The sequence below is a fragment of the Pteronotus mesoamericanus genome, unplaced genomic scaffold, assembly GCF_021234165.1.
Source record: "Pteronotus mesoamericanus isolate MK-2021 breed Mesoamerican mustached bat unplaced genomic scaffold, CSHL_Meso_final contig_20, whole genome shotgun sequence".
Classification (NCBI taxonomy): domain Eukaryota; kingdom Metazoa; phylum Chordata; class Mammalia; order Chiroptera; family Mormoopidae; genus Pteronotus; species Pteronotus mesoamericanus.
The window spans coordinates 85,793,754-85,817,798 of NW_026555085.1; the positions used below are offsets into that span (position 1 = coordinate 85,793,754).

The 24,045-nt window shown below is 41.9% G+C and overlaps 1 protein-coding gene across 2 annotated transcripts in view; it reads right to left on the bottom strand.

Moving 5' to 3' along the window:
* NHSL1 (NHS like 1) overlaps window positions 1–24,045 on the bottom strand; it is a 119,800-nt gene that overhangs the window by 29,259 nt on the left and 66,496 nt on the right. For both annotated transcript variants that reach the window (XM_054570028.1, XM_054570027.1), the window contains exon 3: window positions 7,412–7,539. In XM_054570028.1, coding sequence (XP_054426003.1) covers window positions 7,412–7,539 — 128 coding nt within the window. The remainder of the gene's footprint in view (window positions 1–7,411; window positions 7,540–24,045) is intronic.

Genomic DNA, 24,045 nt, shown 5'->3' on the forward strand with positions numbered 1-24,045 from the left:
TCCCCTTGCAGACAGCATTTCTCACGCAACATGTTTACTATCTAGATGATGTAGAAAACATATATAGTTGGAAATACTTCAAACAATGTTTTTCTTGTCACACTACATCACCACTTTGAAAGATGTATGTGGATATCCTTAGCAAAGTACTTTTCTTCATACCATAAACTTGAGTTTTTCCTGGTGTTTTGCTTTTATTATTGTATAATAATTATCCAGAATAAATAACCAGAACAGATATTCCCTAGGTTCTCTGTTCTATTTATATGTTCTTAACTGTTGCCTTATTTGCAACTCTCATTTTAGGGGAGTGCTTCTGTCCTAAGCACATAATAGACGCCTAATATTTGTTGAATGCAAATAATGCTTTTATCTAACACTGCTTTTGATCTCAGAGCTGTTGTAGCCTAAACATTCAACTCATGTGTCTCTCCTACACAGCCCACTGGTCTCCCCACCTCCACCCCCACCACCTACCTAGGAAATACAAAGAGAAGGGTCTTCCCAACAGAATCTTCCCTTGAATCTGTCTTTTATAGACTCTGTGTTTACAATGACCCCAACAGTGCAAGCGACTATTAAGAACATGAATTGTAATTAGAGGACTTAGTCTTAACACGGAGACCAGAAATTGCTGGCTCAGAGCCCTTTACAACAGTTAACTGGATTCCCACCTGATTTGAAATGCCAACTGGATCATATACTAAATCCCATGAAGATGTAGGTCTATGTCTGAGCTTTATTTACTGTTTTTATTTATTTTTCTAAAATTTATTTTATTTATTTATTTTTAGAGAAAGGAGAAGGGAGGGAGAAAGAAAGGGAGAAACATCGATGGGTGGTTGCCTCTCATGCACCCCCTACTGGGGCCTGGCCCACAACGCAGGCATGTGCCCTGACTGGGAATCGAACCAGCGACCCTTTGGTTCTCAGGCTGGCTGAGCCATGCCAGTCAGGACTATTTACTGTTTTTAATGTTCGGTCCTACTCATCCCTACATTCAGGGGCCACACTGGAGTAATCCCGACTCTTTATGTTTTGGCACCTGGCCAATTTCCTTCCTCATTGTTCTGTTGTCTCACCACTTGCCCAGGTATGAACCTCAGGCCCAGCTCCTCTAGACCGCTCCCTTCCCCTTTCATCCCCGGATTAATCACAAACCAAAACAAAATAACCACAGGTTTTTATTTGTATTGTGTTAATTTTATAAATTAACTTGGGCAGAATTGAGAGCTTTTTTATATTGAGTCCTCTAACCTCAGAGCATATGTTTTTTCATCTTTCAAATCTTATTTGTGGTTTTCTATAGTATTTAAATTTTTTCATATACATCTTACACTTTCCTTATAATTTATTCCTAGTTACTTTGTCAACGATAGATATTTTAAATACATTTTTCCTATATATCTTCTAATTTGCCTTTGTAGATATGAAAATTAGTGATTTCTATATCTTAATTTTATACCTTACTATATCCCTGAATTCCACTAGTGATAATAGTTTTACATTTTTATTTTCCTGGATTCACCAAGTATACATGCGTACCATGTACAAGAATGATAATATAATCTCAATCTTTGCTATTTTTGAACCTTTTATTCTACAGCTTTTCTAACCATGCTGGCTGGTTCTTCCCATAAATGTAGTAACAGTAACAGTGAATGTCCCTGTCTTATGCCTCATTCTAATGAGAATGGCCCCTTAAAAGTTATGTTGGATTTGGTGACAAGATAGAAATTTTGTTAAGTTATAAGTATCCACTTGTTCTTAAATGACTGAGCGTTAGTGTCAAGCACGACTGTCAGACTGATGTTTGCCACAAGAGAGGGAGGTTGGGGAACTGGGAGAAAAGGTGAAGGGGTTATGAAGTACAGACTGATAGGTACAAAATAGTCAAGAGGATATAAAGTACAGCACAGGAAATATAGTCAATAATATTGTAATAACTATGTACGGTACCAGATGGGTACTGGAAATATCAGGAGGAACATTCTGTAAAGCATACAGTTGTCTAACCACTATGCTTCACACCTGAAACTAATACAAAATACTGAATGTACACTGTAATTGGAAAAAAAAAAAATTTTAACGTCTGGGCCAAGAAAAAAAAGGAATGACTGAAACTGTAATCAAATACCTTGCCTATATCTACGGTTTTGATCTGATTTTTCACCTCAAAAGCATTAACGTGGCCCTGGCCAGTGTGGCACAGTTGGCTGAAGCATCGCCTCATAGACCGGAGGGTCGTGGTTTTGATTCCTGGTCAGGGCACAAGCCCAGGTTGCAGGTTCAATCCCCAGTTGGGGTGTGTACAAGAAGGCAACCAATAGATGCCTCTCTCTGTCTCTCTGTCTCTCTCTCTGTCTCCCCTCTTCTCAAAAAAAAAGCAATGAAAAATGTCCTTGGGTGAGGATAAAAAAAAATTAATATGATCAAAGGTAACTGAATTACCTAATACTGAACATCCTTTCATTACTATTGGAATAAATCCAGGTGGATGTGGAATATTCATCTTGGAATGAGCTGCTGGAATATGTTTCATTTATCACTTCTACTGCCAATATTCATGAGTGAGATTGGCCAATTGATGTGTTTTGTACAGTCTTGTCAAGTTTTGGCATCAGTGTTAAATTAACTTAATAAAAAAGAAATCGCATCTTTTCCTTCTTCCCCCGCCCCCCAGGAGTTAAGCATTGGATTAACCTACTCTTTAAAAGCTTTATTTAGTAAAACCTTCTCTCTATAGGAAGCCATCTGTGGTTGCTGGGGTTTTTTCTTTTTCCAATTTAGCTCAATATTTTTTTTTAATGTTTCACTTCTTCCCCCAGCTTTATTGAGATATAACTGACATAACACTGTGTAAGTTTAAGGTGTACAGTGTGATGATTTGATATATGTGTATATTGTGAAATGATTACCACAGTAAGGTTATTTAACACATACATCACCTCACATAATTACCACTTTCTAAAATCTATTTGGTGTAATTTTTGATGATTTGTCCATTTGTTTAAATAGAATTCTAACAGTCTGTTAAAATATCCCCTTGTTAGAAGCTCCAGAGTCAAGTTTGACATGTTACACAATTTAGAAAATCAAGTTTAACATTCTATGCCATCTTCACCTAACAAAAGATGATGTATACAATATTTATTCCTAATCATAAAGTCCTCTGCTTAAAAAATGTGTTACTGCCTATGAGCTGTGCAATAAAAGCCACCTCCTTCTCTCAGCCCCCCTGTGACCTCACCTCAGCAGCCTTCGCCCTGTTCCTGTTAAAACTCCATGCGCTCAACAGACACAGGTGTTCGTTCCCTCTCACACCTGCTCTGACCCTTCTCAACTTCACTTCCAACATGCCCCCGCCACTCACTCTCAGGTACATTCGCTGAACTTAATCATTACACGATGTCTGAACTGAGGTTTTAGAAGTGGTTCAATCATTAGTAACCCTACAGAATTCGCTGAAGGTATGAGAAAATGCAAAGAATCAAGACTGTACCCAAGTTTTTGACTTACACATCTGGTAGAATGGGGTTGTGGTTTACTGAGGCAGGGAAAAGTATAAAAGGAGTGGATATGTACATATTTTTTTTGAAGAAGGATGTCACATATTTGGGTTTGAATAACTTGAAGATACCTATAAGGCATTTAAGTAGAGATGGATAGCAAGCAGATAGATGTATGAGTCTGGGTTAGAGATAGAAATTTAGGAAACTTCAATACATGGAATTTAAAACCATGGGACTTAATGAAATCACCCAAGGAGTGAGTCTGTTCTAGAGGAGCAAAGGTGCGATGTTACATGGATGTCTGAGACATGAAAGGACAGCAACCAGCAAATGACCAAAAAGCACATGATTGGCCAGTGAGGAGTGAGGAAGGGGGAAAACCCAGAGTGTGTGGTCTCCTGAAAGCCAAATAAAGAAAGTAGTTTAAGCAGAAAAGAACAACAAGCTATGTCAAATGCTGCTGAGAGGTCATGTAACAGGAGGCCTGAGAATAAACTATTAGATTTGGCGAGGTAGAGGTGACGGGTGAACTTAACAAGAGTAGTTTCAGTAGCGCACTGGGGATAAAAGGGTGTTTGAAGGGGCTTCAAAGGAGAAAGTGAGGAAAGGCAGTGTTGACAGCAAGTCTAGAGAGTTCTTTGGAGAAGTTCTATTATAAAGGGGAATTGAAAAATGTGGCAGAATTTGGAGGGGGATAAAAGGTCAAAGGAGGGTTTCTTCAAGATTAAAGAAAATACAGCATGTTTAATAATGATGGTTAAGATACAATGAGAAGGGAAAACTGATTAGGCAAAAGAGAGAGAGGTAAATTGCAGGTATGAAGGTGTTGAGAGGTTGGCCTTAATCACTCCTCTGAAAAAATACTGAAGGCCTACTATGTGCCAGGTCCTAATCTCGGCACTTGGGACGCAACAGGGCAGAAAATAGGTGAGGATTGTTCACCCATTGCAATGGCAGGAAAAGGTGAGTAGATACAGAGAGAGTGGAAGCAGTTGAATCGGTTTGGTTGTGAAAGGATATGCCTTCCGATTGTTGCCCCACCCCCACCCCAGTGGGGAATCTAAGACAGTAGCTGAGAGCTGAGCAAAGAAAGTGGTGTCTGAAGATTTAGGAACAAGGTAGAAAACTGATTTGGGAAAGTGGAAGAGTACACTGATGAGTTAATATAGTAGGATTCATGCACAGCACTTCAAGTCTGAGGTCCTAGATTGACAGTGAGACTAGCTAACATAACCTGGTGTTTTTCTCTAGTCTTATTTAGTGAGTAAGGCTTTCGTGCAGAGCAGGGGGAGGGTTGGATCAAACCGGGGTTGGGATTTCTCCAGGAAAGTGGCAGAAGGAGAGAGGGGCCCGCAGAGTTGAATGTGTGCACAAAGGAGTGGACATAAGGTGGGCCACGTCACGTAAGCGGGGGAGGAATGACGGTGGGCACAAAGAGGCTGGAGTCCGCGGATCTGAGGTGGGACTCTAGAGGAATGAAGCTGGAGAGACAGGTGAACTCATCCCTGACTCAGCGTTTTTCTCCTGACCTCAGTAAGTTCTGTAGAACCTACTTTAAAAGAAAGCTAGACTCTCCACCACTGCCACCTGGGCCCCAGCCCTACATCTTGCCTGGATGGCTGCAATAGCCTATTGATTTGCCTCTGCTTCCAGCTTCAACTCTTCATTGTCTTGTCTCCATACAGTGGACAGACAAATTGCATTCAATGGAAAAATCAGATCAAGCCACTTTCCATTCAAGTCCTCCACTGTCTCCTCATCTCACCCAGGAACAATGAATCTAAAGTCCTTACCGTGATTAGGTCCCATGTGATCTGGCCCTTGGTCACCTCCCCAGAGTCATTATCACTTCTTTTCCCCTTATTCACCGCCTACCTCTCGGGTCCCTGGCCATTCCTCCCACAGGAGAGCTATATTGCTGTCTCCAGGCCTTGGCACTTACTATCTCTTCTTCCTAGAAAACTCTCCCCAAAGATACTCATGTGTGGTTTCCTACATGTGTGCTTTCCCACATGGCATTCTGAGGTCTGCCCTAATGGTGCCCTCATAGGGTCCTTCCTGACACTCGGTCTAAAATAGCAGCCCTGTCACTATCTAACTCTCCTCACCGTTGTCCTGTGTTTTCTTCATAACACTCATCACCGCCTGGTGCTATAGGAAACTTGTTTGTTTACCATCATTTTCCCTCAGATGGCAGAGACTTTTTTTTTTTTTTCCACTTGATGGGTTCTCAGGACTTACAACGATGCTTGGCATATTAGAGATGCTGAATAAATATTTATTGAGTAAATGAATGAATAAACAGCCTGTTCAAAAATATCTCAGAGAGAAATCTTATTCCACTCCCCACTTGCTAGATAAGGAAATGAATGCCTTGCAGGGCCAAGTGATTCATCCAAAGAAAATAGCAAGTGTCAGGCTAAGACTTGAAATTTGTCTCCTAACTCCCAAAATGCCGCCATCATCTCTTAACTTCCCCCCGTCCTCACCATTCACACAGCCGCTCTCTTGGTCTAGGTTCTTATTATGTCATGTCTGCTGCAGTAGCCTTTTAACTATTCTTCTTAAATTCCCTACTCTCTTTCAGATGCCCCTCAATTTCCTGACTGCTCAAGTCAGAAGAATTTCTCTTTCACATGTGACTATATGACAAGTACTTAGTGTCGCATGCGACATACAGTCATACCTCAGAGATAGTGAGGGTTCAGTTTCAGACCACAAAAATAAAGTGGGTATCACAATAAAGCAAGTCACAGGACTTTTTTTGGCTTCCTAGTACAAATAAAGGTTATGTTTACATTATACTGTAGTCTATTCAGTGTGCAATAACATTATTTCTATAAAAAACACTGCACATTCCTTAATTTAAAAATACTTCATGCTAAATAATGCTAGCCATCACCTGCGCCTTCAGTGAGTTATCTTTTTGTTGGTAGGGGGTCTTGCCCTAGTAACATCCAAGAGCACTGGTAACAGGTCACATAATAGTAATGAAAAAGTTTGAAATATTGCAACAACTGCCAAAATGTGCCACAGAGACACAAAGTGAGCAAATATTGTTCAAAAAATGGTGCCGATAGACTTGCCTGAGGCAGGGTTGCCACAAACCTTTAGTTTGTGAAAAAAAGAAAGGCATTATCTGCAAAATGCAATAAAAATCTTTTATTCTGGTTAGTTGTCTCTACATAAGAGCCGTAAGATCCCTGAGGCACATACAGACACCTTATTACTGTCTGCATGTGGCAGAATCCGGTACTCAGCATATATCCTTAAGAAACGTTTATTGCACTGACTGCTTCTTCTTCCTGGACTGTTCTTCCCCAAGATTTCCGCATGGCTCACTCTTTTAACCCCAACCACCTCCTTGCTCAGGAAGGCCTACCCTTGACATTGAAAGCCGCAGCCGCCCCCCCTGCCTTATTCTGCTTGACTTCTCTGTGGAGCACACGTCTCTCTCCAGGGCTGCACCATCGCTTCTTCACTCTTGGTGCCTCACCAGAGACCTAGAATAGGCCTTGGCACACAGGAGGTGCTTAGAAAATACCTGTTTTAAAAATGAATTCTTATCCTGTGCTTAAAGTAGCTCTGTTGAAGAACACCTGGAGGAAGGCTAAAGGGACAGGTCTGGTTCCAAGCGATGCATACTGATGGCTGCCCAGCTCGGAGGCCGCGGCGTAGCACCGCGAAGTGGTGCGCGGTGGTGAAGCTCACAAAGAGTGGGAATTCCTTGTGCCGTTTCCCCTAATGTTGGCGTGCCGCATCATTATGGTACACTTAGTTTCTCAAAACTAAGAAAAGCTTTTAAAAAAACAGACTTTGTTCTGATTTCACCAGTGTCCCCACTTACATCCTTTTTCTGTCCTGGGGTCCAATCCAGGATCCTGTGTGGAATGCCTTACCTTCTGATCTGTTTCCTCATCCTCATCTTGATACTCATCGCAGGGTGGACTGGAGCTGGCAGCGAAGGTGGGTCCCTGGGAGTAGTACTGGGAGCTCCGGCAGCCATCCCGCCGCAGTTTGTCACATTCTGCAGCGGAGACGGGATGGGGACGGAGACAGACCATTAGAAACCAGAATTTCTGTACTCTTCTTTATTTACTTTATCTAGTCATATTCCCATATAAGACTTAAATAATAGTAACATTAATAATGAAAATGATGGAAATGACTCAGAATTAGGAAAGCTCCCACTACAGACTACATGCTATGCTAATATACTTCAAAAAGGTTACCTTCAGACCTCCCAACAACCTTCCAAATCAAGCTTAGGGCAATTAAATAAATTAGTCCCTCTGTAGTGTCATACAAGTGAGCAGTGGGTTCAGAATTTTAACGCACGGTCTTATTTACTATAATTCTTCATATGACAATTGCCTATGTAATTCCACATCAAAACCCACAACTAATCCTCATGTTACGCTTGTTACCCAGACTCATCAGTTGGAAGTGGCATGAGGGAATCACAGGTGATTATGATCACATTTTTAGTTCTCAATTTAACTTTGGGGCCAAACAGCCTATAATCACTGTGGGGAATTTAATCTGAAGCCGGTGGCATCCTGAGAGGCCTGCCAGCCCACAGAGGAGTGCCTGGCACCACCGAGTGGAAGGTAATTAGGGGGCATGGTGCCTGGGTCACAAGGGGGCTGGGACGTTGGCTGCGCAGAGACTGGGATTGTGCTCAAGGAGGACCCATTGCGCTGATTACTCTCATCACGTGGGGAATGCAGCCGACTTCTAAAGGCTTTTTAAAGCGTCAGAAGCTTTCCCTTGACCCAGATGCCACCTTAGAGGGGCATTTGCCTTGCAAAAGTGTTTGCCACAGGGTTCCTCTAAAGATCTAGCTTGCTAAGGCAATGCAAAATGTGTTTCCTTCTGTAAATTTTTCTCTTTGACAGCTTTACAAAACCATGCACGTAAAGGCACAGAACAAAGTAGGGCATCTTCAGAATTCCTTTCTAACACTAGGATCTATGATTCTTCTTCAAAGAAGAGAGAGCAGTTGCTTTTGTGCAGGGATAAAAATTTCCCAACCAGGGAATAAAAATTCTTCACTCTCTTTGCTGCCTCACAGTGGGAATGGATAGAGAAAGTTTCCAATCCAGGGCTGCAAGTCAGATTTTTTTTAATTGATTTTTTTTAGAGAGAGAGGAGGTAGGGGAGGGCAGAGAGAGGGGGAGAGAGAGACACATCGATTGGTTGTTCCACCTATTTATGCGTTCATTGGCTGATTCGTCTATGTGCCCTGACCAGGGATCAAACCCCACAACCTTGGCATATCTGGATGATGCTCTAACCAACTAAGCTACCTGGCCAAGGCCGCAAATCAGATTTTTAAAAATCCCATGGAAATAGCCATGAGGGTCTTTTAAATGCCAAGCTAACTTAAAAGTGCATACATAAACAAAAGGTAGCTAAATATTGTTATTGCAGTCACTTACGGCATAAATAATTTGTAGGCTGGGCTGGCAACCACTCTTAATGTCGTGAAAAATGGAAATTTAAAAAAAAATTCTGAAACTTCCAGAACACAACTTATTTTTTAATGAGGATCTACTCATGTTAACCTAACCTTTTTCAGTGAGGGCTATTTTCACATTTTCTCCAATATTTGACAATTTCTTCAAAAAATAGTATAACCAGAATCTACACTGTCACTCCACAGAGATATTGTTACAGAAAGCATAATTAATAGTTTTCAAATGCTGTTCTGTGCAGTTTTGGGATTCTGCAAATTTTTTATTTGACTTTTTAAAAATTACCTTAAAGCTAGATTTTAAAAAACACCACTCAACAGTTTCACATTAACTTGTGCTGCTAAATTAACTTTTCTGTGGTCCTATAAAACTGAAGTCTCCCAAGGATTCAGAGTGAACCTTGTAAAACAAACTAATAAAAACTGTTACCACTTGCAGCTACTTACCATGTAATTCAGTATTTTAAAATACTTGCCAAATGAAACAAAGTACATACAAAGTGAAGGCCAATGCCCTTTCAAATGAAGTCTTCATGCTGTTCACAACAGTACATTCCCCCTCACTAATTGACCCTATAATAAGTATGTTTGAAATTGTAAAATTTTATAATGTTAAGAATCTGCATTATGTATTGGATACCATGTCAGATAATGTTTGAAAGAGATTCCTCTCCAAGAAATAAGGACCCCTGAACTAGATCATCTCTAAAGTTGATATTATTATTAGTTTTGATATTCTTGACACATGACTTGAAACATGTTAAATCTTAAAAGACTAGAATATTAGAAAATTGCTATTCATATACTAAAAGCATAAAAGTCTTGCAATTAATAGTACTTCTAATAATAAACAGTGCATCACCATTTGACCCTAGTTGAAAAGAAAATGCCTTTTTTCCTCGATGAAGTTTATATCACAGAAATGTTTAAATAGTAATATAACAAAGGGCAGTAAATCAAATGAAAGATGCTGCTGCATCTAAGACTAAACTAGGCAGTATAAATTTATGGCAGAAGACCGATTTTTTTGACTCTTACAAATTTCCTGAAATCTCAGAAACTCCTCAATATCCACTGTCATTTTTCTTATTCCAGCTCTAGGGGGAATGTAGGAAATTTTCTCTTGTCAAGTGGTAACAGTTCTCGATTTCTAAAACCATGGCTTGTTCATCAAAAACTGAGTTGACTGTGCGGAGTGAGATACAAGTGCACGGCACCATGAATAAACACAGACTTTTCAAACACTAAACTGAGTAACTGCAAGGCAAAGCAAAATTTAAAGCCAGGTGAAGCCAGCAACGACAGGCTGGAAACAAGATACTAGCTGTAATAGAAGATCCATCTTAGACACATGGTCCTCTTGCCACAGAAGTTAAGAGTGAAACCCCGTTACCGTTCTCACAGTGCTGCCTGGATAAAGGTGACACTGTTCGTGTGTCCTCTGGTTTCCCAACCACCAATTTCCTCCTCATTCCCTATGTGTCAAACTGTTTTCCTTGGTGCAAGAACAATGAACAAACATTTCTTGGTAAACCAAAGTTTTAAATATAGAAGAAAAAAATTTCATAGCACTAGATGGTTGTCTAACCATCTCGTGGATTTAATACCACTTTGGCCTTCGAAGCCTCATGCATTAAAGCTATTCTTTAGGCTTTCCATTTTAACATCTTAGACATGTTACGAGAGTCTTCTGCAAGAAGCCTTAAAGAGTTATTTTTGAAATAATCTTCTGTGCTGGGAATCTTGGGTGAATTTCTACTTTCTATGTTTTGTTCTTAAATGTGTTGAATCCGTCACAGGGAGCTAGAATATGCAGCAGTTACAAAGAGTTCCAAAATCTCAGTGGCTTGACAGCACCAGAAGATCCTTTGCTGCACATTCTCCTCATCCACGCTGAGCTGGCAGGGGCTCTGCTCCCCACAGCCGCTCAGGGACCGGGGACCAGGCAGAGGTCCACCTCAACTTGTGCTTGCACAATTGAAAGGCAGTGCACAAGAATGTGGTGCATTTCACACCGGCTCTTGGAGCTTCTGCCAGAAGGACCCAGGGGTTACTTCCACTACTATTTCGTTAGACAAAACAGGCCACATGGCCATACCTCACTTCAAAGGGGGCCAGGAAGGGCAATCCTACCTCATAAGCAAGGGAGAAAATGAGAATATCCAAAAACAGCTCTAGACTCTGCCAAACAGAGGGGTAGTAACACTGAATCTAAGATTTTCCAGATTCCTGTTACCATTCTCCCAACACTTACTTAATGTTTATTTCCATCCCTTGAATGAAGTCGAGAGGCTTTTGATGTGAAATGTGCAACAGCAACAGACAGCTCTCCTTCTGCATTGCAGGAGGGGGGTCTGACCGCGGGAGGGGCGCTGCGAGGGGGAGCAGCAGGCTGTCTAGGGTGCAGGCTGCCCGGCCCCACTTACTGCTTGCGAGACTGCGGGCCCAGCCTTTTAACGTCCTGGAAACTCAGCTTCCACCTCTGCAGAGCGGGGACGTAACTCCTGCCGGGAAGCCGTGGTGAGAATCATTGAACAGAGGTGTCCCAGCGCCCGGGGAGACTAGGTAGAGGTGTGCGAGCACTGCGCACAGAACCCTCCACTGGCGGCTGCTCAGCAATCGGCAGGCCATTGCCGGTAGGAGGGACCACGCAAACCATTAACTCCCTTGCACTCTGCCACTTTTAAAAGCCAGCGAGCAATTCCTTAACAAGATTTACTTGGCTGCACAATTCTTTAAGATTCTACCATTTTACAAAGCTGTTGGTTCCATCTTTATCAAAACATCATCAGCCTGAATTTTTTTTTCCCTATGTATGTACAATACATCATACTGAGGTTCTCTTACAGTCAGTGGCCCGAATATTTATTTCTAACTCCTCTCAATCCAAAATAGAGCTGAAATATTTTAATGGATTTAACTGCAGAATTTATAAAGTCATTGCTTAATTAGTTTTACCTAACTCGAAGCCTCCTATGCAGGGACATTTTATGTAGGAAGAGTATTAGCCAGGGGCTTGGTAAATATATTTATTATATTATTATACCATAACTGCCAAAGCAAGGAAAGGACAGAGGTTCTCTGAGCTGAAAGTACATGTTAGGAGTTGAAAGATGTGTGGAAGTCCTAACCCCTGGTGTCTGTGAATGTGACCTTATTTGGAAACAGGGTCTCCCCAGCTGTAACCCCGTGGTCATTAGTGTGGGCCCTAATCCAACGTAACTGATGTCCTTAGGCCAAGAGAAAACAGACACCAGGACAATGTGAAGACTCATCTCTCCAGCAGCAGTTCCTCCCTTTGCCATTCTAGGCTCTTCTCTTTGATGGGCACTTTCCTCATCCTCTTTGCCAGGTGGCGCTCCACGGGGGGTCACCTATCCACTCCTGATGTTTCAACCCCAGGCCATGCCCAGTGCTGAGTGTGCTATGCTTTGCCATTAAACACGACATCTCTCTAAGCCTCCAAAAAACAGAGACACACGGACAGAAAGGGAAGAGGCCACGGGAAGGTGGAGTCAGAGACGAGTCATACTGTCATAAACCAAAGAGTGCTCAGATCAGCAGGGGTGGGAGGAGGCAAGGAGAGAGTCTCCCCTCGAGGCTGCAGGGGGCATGGCCCTGCTGATATCTAGATTTTGGACTTCTAGCCTCCAAAGCTGTAACACAATAAACTTCTGTTGTGTTAAGCCACCCAGTTTGTGGCACTTTGTAACGAACCATAGAAATTAACACAATATGGAATCAGGAGATGCTAAGATGTGGAAAAATTTCATAAGGATCCTCAATTCCCACAGAAATTTTTTAATTGTATGGAATACACCAATAAGCTTCTAGAACTAGTGAGTTGGAAGACGGCATGATAGCAGATCAATATATAAAAGTCAACTGCATTTTTATATTCCAGCAATGAGCAATCAGAAATTAAAATTTAAAAAGTAATATAATTTACAATAGTATCAAAAGTATGAAATACTTAGGGATCTATCTGACAAAGAATGTACAAGACTTGTACACTCAAAACCTCAAAACAGAAAGCTTTAAAAGATCCAAATAAATCAAGAGAGATCCTGTGTTCAAGGATCAGAAAACATAATATTGGAAAGAAGTCAATTCTATATTTAGGAAGTTTTGAGCTGAGACCTAGCGTCTTGGGAAAGGGGGTGAACAGGAACAAGGTGAGAAGTGCAAGTGAGATTATGCCACTTCTCTGGTCAAAGTCTCTGAAAAAAACTATTCCCCACCCCGCCCCAGTCTCCGCATGAAAACCGGAGTCCATACAGTGACGTACAGACCCTAACTGATCGGACCCCCCTTTGCCTGCCTAACCACACCCCCCCCTGTGCTCCCCCTTCACTCTGCCAAAACCACACACCCCCTTGCTCTCAGACGCCACTACTGAATGAGGCCTGTGCCAACGCCACCCCCTCGTCCCTTCTGTGCTTGGCTCTTCTCTCAGCTCTCAGGACCTTCTAGCAGGCTGGGCAGTTGACTATTTTTTCTGTTTGTTGTCTGTGCCCTCGTTAAGACACAAGCTCTTTGGAGACAGGCGTTTCTGTTTGTTCTGATCACTGTGGGATCTCCTGTGCCTGTACCAGTGCTTGGCGAGGAGTAAGTGCTCCGTGCACAGTTGTGAACTGAGGGATAAATGTGGGATGGGAAGCTCTGCCCTGGAGGCACAATGCATGAGACGCTGAGGAAAGAGAACTGTCTCAGGGGCTACTGACCTCTTGTAATTATGACCCTGCCTCTTCGGTAGTAGTCGCTACTGCACTTCCTTACTGCTTGTCTTCGCAAGTCTTTCCTTAAACACATCAATTGGACCCCTTCACTGTGAGAGGCAGACCAGAGAGGATCTAAGGAAAAGGTGTGCGATACGGTTTCTAATACTGAAGAGTTCAGGCAGCATGGAAGGTTCCAGCGACTAGGGAAGGCTTGGCAGAAGGGAGGATTTGAGGTAAACTTCAATGGAGGATGACATTTTGATTAAGCTGCCCTGAAACGGCACAGAACTGGGTCCCCAGCTACCACGGTGGCGGCCGCAGCCGTGGCCCCGGAGGTCCAGCAGAACGCGTACTGCAGTCACCTGTAAGCGTGTTTGGGGACTCGTGATGGTAATACACATTATATGTTATTATGTATAATTAGCATACATTTGAGAATTTATAAAATAACTCCCAGAAGGGATCAAAGGATTTTCTTTTCCATGTTAAAATGCTGAGACCATTTTCATTGCCCCATATACTGAGGAAGAAATGAGTCCTCTGACCTGAATTTCAATTGTCCCTAAATACCAATATTCCTTAAGGTGAACATTTACTTACTTATTTCATTTTGTATTCACTAATTTTTTTTGTTATGGAAATGTAAATGTAGGGGAAAAAAACTATAATAGAACTAAGTTAACATCTTTTCTTTCTAGGAAAGAGTTCAAGGGCACTAAAACCTCAAACGGAATGTATTGATTTGCTAGATAAAGCCTAGTGTTATTAGAGACACTGGTAAGCGTGGAACAGAGAGATATGGCGGAGGGTAGCTCTTCATCCTAAAGGCTATAATTGTCTGCACTTTACTCTCAGGGAAGAACACCAGCTCTGGAGCCAAAACGCCTGGATTCTAATTTTGGCTCCACCACCTGGAACAAGTTTCTTTCTGGTCTCAGGGTTTTCATATGTAAAATGTGGATAATTATAATCCCCATCTCTTTGGGTCATTGTGAAGAGTAAATAATTTTCTATATGCAAAGTGCTTAGAACAGTGGCTTATTCACGGGAGCCCTCAATCAAAGCGAATATTATTAATATGCAGTACTGTCAGGTCTGCGGAGAATTGTCATCACACCTCGTCTTCCCCACCACAAAGGGTAGCTTTTCTCGGGACCATAGAGATTAGTCCCTGAGGCGGAAGGAGATGTGGCCTGTTCAGGGTTGCACACCTTTTCAGTGGCCACATGGGTGTCTCTTAATGCCCAATTCCTGTTGCAGTTTCCTTCCACAATGCTCTAAGATTATGGCCACGGGAAAGCAGATAAATATCTGTCTATGGTTTACGAGACCGAGGTGTCAAATTTTTAGTAGATCCAGGTTTCCAAGCTTCTATGCCAGTTATTTAGTCATCAGATTATCAAGAACAGTTGAAGACCAGTTGTACCATATATCTTCGTCTAGGATCAGAGGACTAAGAGCACGTAAGACCGCAATCATATATGTTTAGAAGAAAGTCAATTCTAGTTCAATAGCTTTATCGGCTATTACATAGCTAAAGAATCTAGTTTAAGCTTTCAAGTAAGCACACGGGAAAAATTTACTGCACTCAAATACTATGCTTTGTAAATATTAGAGAACTTATTTTCTTAAGGAAAATCAAACCAAAATGCATTTTAAAATGGAAGGGATTTACCTTCCAGTTCATTATCTTATTGAGTTTGGCAATACTAAAAGAAAAAAAGAAACCATACTCATACTGTAGTTAAGATTCTGCCTTATTAGATACACATTGAATTTTCCAAAATTACATCTGTATTTTCCCAAAATTCTTCAGAGCAGTTGAACATCAATGTATTTAACTTGTCTTTAAGAATCAACAAAATAGAACATAATTAAGAGACTATAAATGGTCAGCAGATTTTTTTTAGATAATTTGGTAACAATTTTAACTGACAGATTCCAATAAATATGCCCTTTGGATTTAGCATTACATTAATGATTCATTCTTTTCTCCCCTCTCTCCTTTAGGGTAAGAGTTTATATGTAGTTATATAGGAATACTTACAATGACATAAAAAAATTATATATGAAGTATTAAATCCAAATTTATCTTCCAATAAATGCATATTTGAACCCATAAAACCACTTCTTCATCAGTCATCACTTCAATGATACTTAGCATCCAAAGCACCATAAAACATAAAAGGATAAGGAGAAAATGTATGGCTTTAAGATTAAGCCCAAGTCTCTCTAAAAGTTCTGAAAGTAAATATCTCCTCTCTTAATGGTGCATATAAAACAAAATGTTCCAGCTGCTAGAGTATAATTTGCTTAACTGTGGGTAAGAGAGAGGGCCAATCAGTACCAACTATAACCCAGGTGTCAAGGAAAAAGGACTTCCTCCAAATTGGGAGTAAGTCCCAATTTGCTCAAGAACCCTGCTAACAGCCAGGCAATCAATGACAACAGTCAAGAGCTCAAACTCTGACTCATAGCTGTGTGTTTGAATCCTAGTTTGTATTGAGCTAGTCAGGCTTAAGGGATGCATTCCAACCTTCAAGGTGCTTACAATCTAAATGATGGAAAAAGAAGTCCATGTGACAATTTATGGAACAGTGCTTCTCCAAATTATACCAGCCATATCATCAGTGTTAATTAAGCAAAACTGGGGAGCATGGCTTGGGGCCAGCACCAACACAGAATTTAATGGGAGAGGGGCCCCCATCATATATATTCAAGAAATAAGAGGATGAGGGAAGAGCAGGTGGGAGAGTAGGAAATAGGGAAGATAATGTTTAGTGCTCTACCAGGGTTATCTATCCAAGGAAATTTAGCTGTAGTAGAATTTTATGGCAAATGGCCAAATCCAGCACAGAAAAACTAACTACACCATAGGCAACTCCCAAAAGATTTCTGTTCAGATAGAACAGATGTCAGAGGAAAGCTTCGTTTATAGAGAAACCTCCCAGAGCTGTTTTGGGGAGGAGTAAGGTAGAAAAGTGGAGATGGTGATAGAGTGCCACTTTGAAATAAATGGGTTTCTTTGCCAAAAGAGGAAAAAGGAATGATGAGGAGACTGCCAAGTTCATATGCCTAAAAGTTACTTAACACCATTCCAAATGACTTCTCATTCAATTTACATGGTGTGTTTGGCAAAATAAAGTGACCAGGATGGAGAAGGCGGAGTATTACAGAAGAGAAAAAATACACATTAATTGTGTCATCAGCTCAACAAGCAGGAAATGAATTTGCTGACAAATGTATTAGCACACTGCAAAGAATCGCCCCCTTCCCCATAGCCTGGGACCAGTGACATCAATATTAAATACCATAAGGCAACTCATTTCATGTAGAAGAGTAAAAAAAAGAAAAATAGTCATTTTGATGAATAGTCTCCCTCTATGGCTAATTCCTATTAGAGTGGAATAAAAACTTCTCCCAAAAGTTAAGAATTAAATGTTAAAACTTAAAGAGCTGGATAAAACTGCTTGCTTTATTTTTCATTGCAAACCATGGAAAGAATGACTCTTAAAATGTTATTTGCCCTGCAGAAAACCAAAGTTGAACATTTCTTCTCTTCATACGCACAAATTAAAGGAGTCTTGCTGAAGTAAATGGGATTGAAATTAAGGCGAGAACTGCCTGCTGCCTTTGACTACTGTGAATGCACGAAGGGTCTGCACGTCCCGGCTGAGCAAGTCCCAGGACAGCCAAACTGGAGGCGCTATCATTTCACTTCAGAATGACAAAGCCCTATCATTGGCAGTGGTGGAGCATCACCAAGGTTACTCAATATCAAATGGCCTGCAGAGATTCGAAACCAACACTAGAGACTTCAGTTGTCCAGTGGATGATAACAAACCTTATCCACAGTACCTTCAATGTAGCATTTTTATGCTGCACGGAGTGAAATATAGAGGCCACTCAAGTTACTCACTTTATCAGGAATTAAAATAGAACTGCTGAAACAGCAGACTGGCTACAGGTGTGCGAGCGCGCGCGCGCGCACACACACACACACACACACACACACACACACACACAAAACAAAAAGCCTTTTGTTTAAACAGTCCACAGTGCTTTGTTAAGACCTGGATCATTTAAATGACTGTCTTTGCTATTCTATCTTTTCTGTGTTGCTTACCATTAGAAAAAGACAACATGTCTCTTTACCTCTTGTAAAAGCAATGAGTGTTCATTTTTCCTCCCTCCTGCATCTGACTTCCTCTCAGAGGTTGTTAACTACTTTTTCAGGGTTACCATGCTCAGAATAGTTAGTGTTACAAAAAAATTGGTGAGCCATCAAATCCAGCATGAGAAGTTAAACTGCACCTCGTGTGTAGCATTTCCAATCTGTCAACCTTATTTTTGTCTTTGCTCTTCTCTTTTCTCAACAGAGAATTTAATCCACTGTTTCATCAGGTTGGGCAACTTTCTCTAAGGACATAAATTCCAAAAGAAATACCTATATTTCTTTTTTAAAGTCTCTGATAGCATCATCATTTGTCTTGAAAAAGTCCACCTAATTAAATTCACAAGCACTGAACAAAAGAGCACCCAATGAAGTCATCTTTCTTACCCAAGATCTGGCACTATCGTCGTGGCCCCGTTGCCATCCAGCCTCCAATGCTGCCTAAGGAAGAACTTCGACACTCTTGTGCTCCATCTCAAAAAGCGCTTTCTCCAATTCTCAGTTTAGGAGACAGACGGTAAAACCCACCCTTGCCTGTGCCCCAGGGTTCCCTGCCTGCCCCCTCCTCCAGGAACGCCCTCCCATTCTCTCTTTGTCTCTGAAACCCTTGCCCCTCCGAAGGCTCCTTTAGACAACTGTGTTTTAATCGGCTCCAGTATTTAAACCAAGCAACACTATTACCTCTACCCTGCCACCACCTCAAAATACTGTCCCTTTTCTTTTTGCTTTATTTCTTAAAAAATTATTTGTATTATTTTTCTGCTTATAAAAATAATTCTTATCTCATAAAATCTGACTTCTTAAATCCAAAGACTTCCTTGAAACGGCTCTAATGAGTCATTCAGGAGCCTGTCTTCAGACTCTGTGTGCACCATGATATCCCGATTTACTTTCTCTTCCACAACTACCTTTACCAACTTTGTCCCAGCCCCCTAAAATAAAGCCTTCCTGGCTCCGCCCCACGCTCTCCTCATCCCTAATCTCACTCCCGCATATTCATCAGCTGATCTCTGGCTTTGGCTCTCATCTCTCGCCCAAGTTCAAGGGGACCTTTCCAGGACCTGCACAAACCCAACAGTACTGACAGTGCCACGCACTGGGCTGTGTGCCGGGTCACCCAAGTGACAAGCAAAAGGTCTGTCCCAAGGATCTTGCTATCAGTTGGGGAGATAAACATGTAAGCACAATTATGTAGCTCAGCATAAGCAGTTTAATGGAGGGGTGTAAGGTTCCATGGGAACGTGTGGAAAAGTGTAGAACGAACACCAGGGTCTGCCCTGGGGAGTCCAGGGAAGCTCTTCAGGGACTTGGGCACCCACGGGTTTCTTACAGGAGGAGCAGCAGTCGGCCGGGTGAGAGAGGCTGTGGTCCAGACGGAAGAAGGAATGGACTGCAACACATCACAGAGAGAAAGTGCGGACAGGACAAGCTCGCATTCCAACTGGACCTCATCTTTACACAGGAAGGCACAGGGTACAGGACTTGGCTGAAGGGGTGGAGAAGCATGGGGAGAAAGGAGGGTTTGGCGGGTAAAGCTGGATTGAAAGGGGTCAGATAATAAAAGCTGTCAGGTTCTGAGGGAGTTAGGTTATATCCTGTTGGTGATGAGGGACTGGTGAAGAATTTTTAACAGAGGCATGATCAGACTTAGAGACAACACCCGGGGACAAGGGTGAGGCTCAACATACCACTATGATCAACCGCACGCGTACGTTACTCACATCCATATCTTATCTCCCTCGCTAGCTGGGGGCCTCTGGCAGACAGCGGCACCATCCTTCATCTTTGACTTCCCTACGACATCCAGCCCAGTGCCTCCCTGGTAAAACCGCTTAGGAAATTTTTATGTCAACACATTTGCCAGGACTTATGCCCAGCTGTAAATTATATACTTGTGCCAGTAAACTCCACACATATCACCCTTAAGCAGTTAAGCACCGAGAGGCCAATCAGAATGTTAGAGCTAAGATGGAAACTTAAGAGATGGTAAATTGTTTTCCAACAGAGGAAGTGAGTACAAAAGCGGGACATGATTTTCCAACAGCCCACAGGCAGCACTGGAATCGCATTCTGGTCTTTATTCTCATCCTCTGGGACAACTGTCACTAACAAGGTGTCAGTGCTGCTGTGGTTAGGAAAGCTCACACACCGTATTTCCTACCTCATTCAGTAGATTTTTCAGAATAACAAACCATCCCCCCTCCACCCTGATGCTAGGCCTATCTTTGTTTAAACTAGAAGATAACTTAAAATTCTATATAAATCAATATAAGTAATTTAATGTCTTTACTTGCAAAAGATTTAAAAGAATCTTTCTTTAACCAGTGATATTTCATTTTCTCCTTTTACAAATCAATTTTACAGAAGGATTCTTCAGGAAGAACACATGTAATGAACTAGGCAAAGAGTAAACCAGTTGTAAGAGCTAAGTCATTGGGTGTATTTAATATTTCTAAACCTTTATCTTTCTTTTATGTGTCCCTTCAATAACTGGTGGTTTTATTTTTTAATCTACTGATGTACTAATGACCTATTATAACCCTAATAATAAGCATTAAATGTCATTAAGCTGAAACATGATTACAGATATTAGTAAGGCATGATGCCTCATGATAAAGGTTCATTTCTTTACTTCTCTTAAACTTAACTGGATTTTAATGAAATCAGGAAAGAGTGAAGCAGCTGTGAAGCCAGCACCTTTAGGCATCCCTGAGCTATTCTGCATTCCCTAAGATAATTGGTTGAAGAAAGCAAATCTGCCTTGGGCCTTTCGATTCCCAGAGTGAGCCCTGTGCCTGTGACCTTTTGGAAAACTGAGGACACTGTAGAGGCATCAAAGGGACGGGTCCTCAGGGTCTGAGATCACAAGAGGCCAGTGAGGGCTGAGGCTGGAACCATGATGTCGAGTCCTGGCAGGGTCATCTATAAACAGCACAGCAGCCATAAACTAGTCCTGAAACTTTGATAAGCCTTGTTTACTCACCCTCCAAATGAAAAAGGGACTTATCTAAGAAAAAGATGAAGATCAGAAACTATGAACAGTAAAATGATAACAAACTCCCAACTATCAACTACTGAACCTAAAAACAAAAACAAACTATGCAAACAACTAGAACAGGAACAGAATCACAGAAATGGAGATTGGGGGGAGGCGAATGGGAGAAAAGGTACTGGGAATAAGACCAGTAGGCATAAATAGTAGGCACCAAATAGACAAGTAGAGGTTAAGAATAGTATAGGAAATGGAGAAGCCAAAGAACTTGTATGTATGGCCCATAGACAGGAACTAAGCGGGGAGGGGATGCTGGTGGGACGGGGGGTGCACGGCGGAGGGGAATAAAGGGGAGAAAAAACGAGACAAGTGTAATAGCATAATCAATAAAATATATATTTAAAAAAAGAAAAAAAAAGAAAAATGAAGAGGGATTTGTTACTCAGAGGACCCGAGGTCCCTTCCTGCACTCGCCTTCCAGGCACCTTCCGTAGGCAGGGGTGGTGGGGGTGGGGAGGGTGAGCAGGGAGAAAGGCACCTTGCTTATGCGGAGGAAATGAGCCTCAGTGTTAACCCTGTGGCTGTCACTGTCATCCGACGACGCGCCTTGTCTTCCTCTAGCCCTCCACCCCACAGCACGGCTCTGCAGTTTGAGGGGTGGGAGAGAAAGCACCGGCTAACCCATGACAGCCAGGCTGAGGCTAATGAAAAATTTTAGCTGTGTTCCATCGCACTTAAAATGTGTCCGTCCTTCCCTCCACAAACTGCTTCCACTTTGAGATACTATACATAAAGATTCATTTTATTCCCATGCAAGCAGATATTCTGATCTTTCTTTTACAGATGAGAAAAGCTCAAATGGTACAAAGTGCAAACTCAAAATTACACTCAAACCACATACCCCTAGCACAGAACAGAGTCAGGACTGGACCTACACGTGACTTTTCCTATTAGGCAGCAAGGACAACAGGTTTCTGGAGTTTAGGTTATGGTCAGTTTTTGTAAATTTATTTTCCAATTGCAGTTGACATATAATATTATATCAGTTTCAGGTGTATAACACAGCGAGTAGACATTTATACACCTTATAAAGCAATCACCGCAGTTATAGTCTATTTTTTGACTAGTAATGGGAATGATTCTATAGATGTTTGCTTTATAATTTTTTTTTAAACTGTACATGTTTATGTATTTGTGTTGTATGTCGTATTTTTATTAAAGTGACAGGGGAGAAAAGATGAAGAATTCAATGTTGCTAGCACAAGGTGGGCCAAGCAGTTCCTCCTCCGGAGTGTATGTGAAGTCATGAGCTGACGCATCGGTCCGGGGGAGAAGGCTCTCAGTCACCAGCCACGAGGCTGCGCACGGAAAGGCATCTCCCGGACGGCCCTGTGAGGAATGCCACAGGGCCCCCAAGAGCAGAGTCGGTAGCCAAAACCACAGGGCAGCCAGGATGCCCCAGGGACCCAGGTGCCCAAGGAAGACGGATGAGACAGCCAAGGCTCCTCAGCAGATGCAGAACAACAGGGAACTAGGAGGCTTTTTTTTTTTTTAATGAATTAACTCATATTTATTAATAACATTTATTTTGTATCAAATGTGTCCTGGTGATTATTTTAGCTAATAGCGTGTTACCTGTCTATGCCAGAGGACTGAAACTGACTTTTCAAAAACACTGATGACCTAGGAGGCTGCCGCGCAATGAAGGGGAGAAGCAGGGAGCCGTAGCTACAGTCTGTATGTCGGAAACTGTCAGAGACGCCTGGCTACCGCTGCTTGGAAATCCTGTCCGGAATTTTAAGAAAGGGGCATCATTCGCTAATGTTGAACAGGTTGGTGTGTGTGCACTTACACACACACACTCTGCTGTTTTTAATCACTTGGAACAAATAGTCATTTTTCACATTGTAAACCCTCAACTCCTACATCTCCAGATAGAATAAACGCAATGCTCTGACACTGAGCTAACAGGCCAGATTCAACACTCCTCCCTCATCTCACACTCCCAGTTCTAGGACCGCAGAGCGGACTGGCCTGCTAAAACGGGTTTCTTCAGGAAAGAGAGCTGTGACTGAAGAACATTTCTGATACCAGCGACAGATGTTCTGGGAACTAATTCAGGCAGCAGTGTACACAGATACAGTAACTAAATTGCCCGTTAAACATGCTGTGAGTAAGTATGTTTATTTCTCTCCTAGGTTGGGCTTTTGGGAGATGGAGCCTGAGAAAAAAGCAGGGCTTTATTTCTGCCTTTAATATGCTTTTAATTGTCAAATGAGGTCTATAGGTTGTAAGAAATAAAATCTAGACCTCTCACTGAGCCTGAGCAGGCCCATCCCCTCCCTCAATTCCCCTTTTCCAGCTTAACTGTGGTCCTTCTAATAAAGCTAAAAATCATCCAGATAAAAATCAGTTAGGTAAAGCTTACTCATCATCACAACGTGGATGAAATTCACGATGGGCTTAACTAACTATGGAGATTAAAAGGGTAGAATTCTTCTAAAAGTTCAATGAAAAGCTGAGAATTCTTTATGGATAATGGGATCGGTTTTCAGAAATTCACTCTTCATTGCTAGCCAGGTGTCCTGCTGGGTCAAACGCCAAAATGCTGTTTTTATATCTCAGCGCAGCAGGTCGTCCAATAGCATTCTTTCATTCAACACTGTTTCATTATAATGTTTATAAGATCCTGTAGGAAATTAACTCTTGTTTATATCAATTAGCCTATATTGGTGTCATTATATGTCATTATGCTGCAGTTCCAAGTGAGAACTTAACTCTAGTAACAAATAACTCAACAAAACCAAATCATTTGACCTAAGAACATGGCCACCAAATTCTATCAAATTCTCCAGAGGTCAGCCAATAGTACTAAATACTAAAGATTTCTGTGCTATTTGAACTGGAAGATGGGAAAATTGCACGTGGAAGACACCTATTTTGGGTATTGCATTTTAAAATGCCATGGAAGCCCGCTTTCTCTCCCATGGGGGAACAGGAGCGGCTTCCAATGCCTTTTCCCTGCCTGTGGATGGCTCTCTCCCCCTGCTCCAACGCCCGTGCGCCCAGAGCACCACATCCACAGCCCCAGAACGCTGCTGTCTGCTGACTTCAGTCTTGACACAAGGCAGCAAGAGAAGCTCTTTAAAGTTTAAGACCCATAGACTTTA